The sequence below is a fragment of the Myotis davidii genome, unplaced genomic scaffold, assembly GCF_000327345.1.
Source record: "Myotis davidii unplaced genomic scaffold, ASM32734v1 scaffold819, whole genome shotgun sequence".
Lineage (NCBI taxonomy): Eukaryota > Metazoa > Chordata > Mammalia > Chiroptera > Vespertilionidae > Myotis > Myotis davidii.
In genome coordinates this window covers 225684-231553 of record NW_006291486.1, presented here as the reverse complement: position 1 = coordinate 231553, position 5870 = coordinate 225684, and the positions used below count along the sequence as shown (strand labels likewise).

General features: G+C 47.9%; 1 protein-coding gene across 1 annotated transcript; it reads left to right on the top strand.

Moving 5' to 3' along the window:
• Positions 1-659: 659 nt before the first annotated feature.
• FSCB (fibrous sheath CABYR binding protein) lies at positions 660-5459 on the top strand. Its single transcript, XM_015564669.1, is given in 11 exon segments — positions 660-1538; positions 2151-2228; positions 2325-2423; positions 2694-2762; positions 2949-3017; positions 3078-3290; positions 4635-4715; positions 4815-4895; positions 4971-4994; positions 5265-5327; positions 5391-5459. Coding segments are annotated over 11 exon segments (1725 nt in total).
• Positions 5460-5870: the final 411 nt, after the last annotated feature.

Genomic DNA, 5870 nt, shown 5'->3' with positions numbered 1-5870 from the left:
AAGACATAAGAAAGGCGTTTACAAGGTTATGGTCCTCAGAACTCAAATTTTTCAAACAATATTAACTTTCAAACCACAAAATCATACATTGATTGAATATTGTCAAATATCTGTTAGTTGTTTTCTCCAACAATTGAAAATAGCCTGCAGCATTGTGAATTCTGCAATTTAACTGTCTTTGATAGTAGGATGAAAAGAACAGAATTGAAAGTTCAAAAGCATCAATTTTAGTTATTAGACAGCAGCAATACTGGAGTTTACTTATGTTCCCATGATAGACAGATTCTTTTTCAACTTGATGTTTCAAAAGTAGATCTCTTTCTTGCAGCCATTTCCCATGAGTGTTTACCAAGTTAAAAAGTGCTGGGACTACCATAGATGGAACATTGTAGTGAGAATTGCCTATGATGTCATAGACACTTGAGGAAAACTTCTAGAAGTGAGATTTAGTCACAGTAGAGACTAAATAAGAAAGATGCTTACTTAGTAAGGTAGGGTTCAAAAAGTGTAATGCAGAATTCAGTAATTTATAAATTACTTTTTTTTCTGAAAGAGCTCAACCGAATAACACTTAATGACGGAAAGTAAAGGCTTAACTTAACCATTTGGTACATTGTGATTCCAGCTGTTAGTAAATTTCAAATTCAGCAGTTTTAAATATGGAAGGAAGTGATGAACCTGATCAGCCTATCTCAGCAGGGAGGCAAGAAATTCGAAAGAAAAGAAGACCTAGCCAACCAATGGTAGACAAATCCCAACAGACTGATATATCAGAGATAAAGTGTCTCTTGCCTATACCACAACCATGTGACCCCAAAGCTAACCTTAATATTAGTAATATTCCTGAAAGCAGAGTCAACTATGAGTCTCTTAGATTATCTTCTCAGCTTCAGCAAACTTGGACAAAGAGAAAGCGTGTGCAAGATAAGGCTGATAAATGTTTGCAGACAGACATCATTACTGAAGAGATCAAGGAAACCAAGCCAGATGATGAAACAGTGGTACCTAAAGAAAAACCAGCTGCTGTGGGAGAAGCAGCTTCTGAATTTCCAGAGAGTGTTCACGGAGAAGAAATTCCATCAAGCAAACACTCAGGTCAACAAAAATTAGACGGATCTGATCAAACCATTAACACTGGAGATGAAGACAAAGAACAGAAGAGCTTTGGTGAATCAAAAATGTTTATTGGCAGTCCAAGTAGTTCTTTTTCAAAGTCAGAGGATGCTGCGCAGAAACGTAAATCCTCAGGGAAGACTTTAATTACTGAGCATCCTGAATTTCAACCTGCAACAAGTAGCAATGAGGAAATTAGGAAGAAAAGTACCAACAGATCTTCATTTAGTCAACAAATCAAAGAAGATACTCCAGTACTTTTATATGAGCATGACTTTGTAGTTGAAGTAAGGCCTCCGACAGTAGAAAAGATCTCTGCTGAAGTGCAATCGCCACCAGCTGAGGAGGCCCCTAAAGAAAAGGCCCCAGTGAAAGTTAAGTCTCCGCCAGCTGAGAAGATTCCTACAGAAGAGGCCCCAGTGAAAGTTAAGTCTCCACCAGCTGAGAAGGCCTCAGCAGAAGAGGCCCCAGTGGAAGTTAAGTCTCCACCAGCTGAGAAGGTCCCGTCAGAAGAGGCCCCAGTGAAACTTAAGTCTCCACCAGCTGAGAAGGTTTCTGCAGCAGAGGCCCCAGTGAAAGTTAAGTCTCCACCAGCTGAGGAGGCCTCAGCAGAAGAGGCCCCAGTGGAAGTTAAGTCTCCACCAGCTGAGAAGGTCCCGTCAGAAGAGGCCCCAGTGAAACTTAAGTCTCCACCAGCTGAGAAGGTTTCTGCAGAAGAGGCCCCAGTGAAAGTTAAGTCTCCACCAGCTGAGGAGGCCTCAGCAGAAGAGGCCCCAGTGGAAGTTAAGTCTCCACCAGCTGAGAAGGTCCCGTCAGAAGAGGCCCCAGTGAAACTTAAGTCTCCACCAGCTGAGAAGGTTTCTGCAGCAGAGGCCCCAGTGAAAGTTAAGTCTCCACCAGCTGAGGAGGCCTCAGCAGAAGAGGCCCCAGTGGAAGTTAAGTCTCCACCAGCTGAGAAGGTCCCGTCAGAAGAGGCCCCAGTGAAACTTAAGTCTCCACCAGCTGAGAAGGTTTCTGCAGCAGAGGCCCCAGTGAAAGTTAAGTCTCCACCAGCTGAGGAGGCCTCAGCAGAAGAGGCCCCAGTGGAAGTTAAGTCTCCACCAGCTGAGAAGGTCCCGTCAGAAGAGGCCCCAGTGAAACTTAAGTCTCCACCAGCTGAGAAGGTTTCTGCAGCAGAGGCCCCAGTGAAAGTTAAGTCTCCACCAGCTGAGGAGGCCTCAGCAGAAGAGGCCCCAGTGGAAGTTAAGTCTCCACCAGCTGAGAAGGTCCCGTCAGAAGAGGCCCCAGTGAAACTTAAGTCTCCACCAGCTGAGAAGGTTTCTGCAGCAGAGGCCCCAGTGAAAGTTAAGTCTCCACCAGCTGAGGAGGCCTCAGCAGAAGAGGCCCCAGTGGAAGTTAAGTCTCCACCAGCTGAGAAGGTCCCGTCAGAAGAGGCCCCAGTGAAACTTAAGTCTCCACCAGCTGAGAAGGTTTCTGCAGCAGAGGCCCCAGTGAAAGTTAAGTCTCCACCAGCTGAGGAGGCCTCAGCAGAAGAGGCCCCAGTGGAAGTTAAGTCTCCACCAGCTGAGAAGGTCCCGTCAGAAGAGGCCCCAGTGAAACTTAAGTCTCCACCAGCTGAGAAGGTTTCTGCAGCAGAGGCCCCAGTGAAAGTTAAGTCTCCACCAGCTGAGGAGGCCTCAGCAGAAGAGGCCCCAGTGGAAGTTAAGTCTCCACCAGCTGAGAAGGTCCCGTCAGAAGAGGCCCCAGTGAAACTTAAGTCTCCACCAGCTGAGAAGGTTTCTGCAGCAGAGGCCCCAGTGAAAGTTAAGTCTCCACCAGCTGAGGAGGCCTCAGCAGAAGAGGCCCCAGTGGAAGTTAAGTCTCCACCAGCTGAGAAGGTCCCGTCAGAAGAGGCCCCAGTGAAACTTAAGTCTCCACCAGCTGAGAAGGTTTCTGCAGCAGAGGCCCCAGTGAAAGTTAAGTCTCCACCAGCTGAGGAGGCCTCAGCAGAAGAGGCCCCAGTGGAAGTTAAGTCTCCACCAGCTGAGAAGGTCCCGTCAGAAGAGGCCCCAGTGAAACTTAAGTCTCCACCAGCTGAGAAGGTTTCTGCAGCAGAGGCCCCAGTGAAAGTTAAGTCTCCACCAGCTGAGGAGGCCTCAGCAGAAGAGGCCCCAGTGGAAGTTAAGTCTCCACCAGCTGAGAAGGTCCCGTCAGAAGAGGCCCCAGTGAAACTTAAGTCTCCACCAGCTGAGAAGGTTTCTGCAGCAGAGGCCCCAGTGAAAGTTAAGTCTCCACCAGCTGAGGAGGCCTCAGCAGAAGAGGCCCCAGTGGAAGTTAAGTCTCCACCAGCTGAGAAGGTCCCGTCAGAAGAGGCCCCAGTGAAACTTAAGTCTCCACCAGCTGAGAAGGTTTCTGCAGCAGAGGCCCCAGTGAAAGTTAAGTCTCCACCAGCTGAGGAGGCCTCAGCAGAAGAGGCCCCAGTGGAAGTTAAGTCTCCACCAGCTGAGAAGGTCCCGTCAGAAGAGGCCCCAGTGAAACTTAAGTCTCCACCAGCTGAGAAGGTTTCTGCAGCAGAGGCCCCAGTGAAAGTTAAGTCTCCACCAGCTGAGGAGGCCTCAGCAGAAGAGGCCCCAGTGGAAGTTAAGTCTCCACCAGCTGAGAAGGTCCCGTCAGAAGAGGCCCCAGTGAAACTTAAGTCTCCACCAGCTGAGAAGGTTTCTGCAGCAGAGGCCCCAGTGAAAGTTAAGTCTCCACCAGCTGAGGAGGCCTCAGCAGAAGAGGCCCCAGTGGAAGTTAAGTCTCCACCAGCTGAGAAGGTCCCGTCAGAAGAGGCCCCAGTGAAACTTAAGTCTCCACCAGCTGAGAAGGTTTCTGCAGCAGAGGCCCCAGTGAAAGTTAAGTCTCCACCAGCTGAGGAGGCCTCAGCAGAAGAGGCCCCAGTGGAAGTTAAGTCTCCACCAGCTGAGAAGGTCCCGTCAGAAGAGGCCCCAGTGAAACTTAAGTCTCCACCAGCTGAGAAGGTTTCTGCAGCAGAGGCCCCAGTGAAAGTTAAGTCTCCACCAGCTGAGGAGGCCTCAGCAGAAGAGGCCCCAGTGGAAGTTAAGTCTCCACCAGCTGAGAAGGTCCCGTCAGAAGAGGCCCCAGTGAAACTTAAGTCTCCACCAGCTGAGAAGGTTTCTGCAGCAGAGGCCCCAGTGAAAGTTAAGTCTCCACCAGCTGAGGAGGCCTCAGCAGAAGAGGCCCCAGTGGAAGTTAAGTCTCCACCAGCTGAGAAGGTCCCGTCAGAAGAGGCCCCAGTGAAACTTAAGTCTCCACCAGCTGAGAAGGTTTCTGCAGCAGAGGCCCCAGTGAAAGTTAAGTCTCCACCAGCTGAGGAGGCCTCAGCAGAAGAGGCCCCAGTGGAAGTTAAGTCTCCACCAGCTGAGAAGGTCCCGTCAGAAGAGGCCCCAGTGAAACTTAAGTCTCCACCAGCTGAGAAGGTTTCTGCAGCAGAGGCCCCAGTGAAAGTTAAGTCTCCACCAGCTGAGGAGGCCTCAGCAGAAGAGGCCCCAGTGGAAGTTAAGTCTCCACCAGCTGAGAAGGTCCCGTCAGAAGAGGCCCCAGTGAAACTTAAGTCTCCACCAGCTGAGAAGGTTTCTGCAGCAGAGGCCCCAGTGAAAGTTAAGTCTCCACCAGCTGAGGAGGCCTCAGCAGAAGAGGCCCCAGTGGAAGTTAAGTCTCCACCAGCTGAGAAGGTCCCGTCAGAAGAGGCCCCAGTGAAACTTAAGTCTCCACCAGCTGAGAAGGTTTCTGCAGAAGAGGCCCCAGTGAAAGTTAAGTCTCCACCAGCTGAGGAGGCCTCAGCAGAAGAGGCCCCAGTGAAAGTTAAGTCTCCACCAGCTGAGAAGGTCCCGTCAGAAGAGGCCCCAGTGAAACTTAAGTCTCCACCAGCTGAGAAGGTTTCTGCAGCAGAGGCCCCAGTGAAAGTTAAGTCTCCACCAGCTGAGCAGGCCCCAACTGAAAAGATCGCTGCTGAACTTCATCTTCCACCAACTGAAGAAACTACTTCAGAAATTGTCTCTGTTTTCAAAAAACTTTCATCATCTGAAGAGGCCAATATTTCAAATATCTCTTCAAAACACTCCATTGATGAAGTTCAGTCTTCACCATCTACAACACCTCCTGCAGATGAGGCTCTGGTAAAGAATTTATCTACTGAATTTCAATCTTCCATAACAATAGATGTTCCAGAATTAGTGACTTTAAAAGAGAATCCAAAATTTGAAGGGCCTTTTCCATTGCCTGCTGTTCCTGAATAGGTTTCTACTATTGAAATATAGAGTGTCAACCATATAGAACTAAAGGAGCGGCCTCTTCCACAGCTATAGTGAAACCTTAAATAAGCTAGCTATCAGAGGCTAGGGGATTCTGAACTACATACTTTAAAAGATGGTAGTCATTTGGAAGGAGGTTTGTGAACAGGGAAATGAAAGGAAACCCCAAGATGTGGCCTGCAGGTTGGAAAATGAATAATAAAAATGACTGGTTTAAAATTACTTGTTATTTTCATTCAATCCAGAGTGTATAAAATATACTTATTTTGATGTAAAATAAGTGTGTGATTGAAATAATTACTCAAAATATCATATTTAAACTAAACCCTGTTGACAAGGGTAAAGTATACAGACATATATATTTTCTCTATATGTAGCTTGTAGTGAAAAAGGCATTTTCTTTTCTTCAGTTCTCTTATCTACTTTAAATTCCTTGAGTTTGAGTCACATATTGAGAGTTATGTG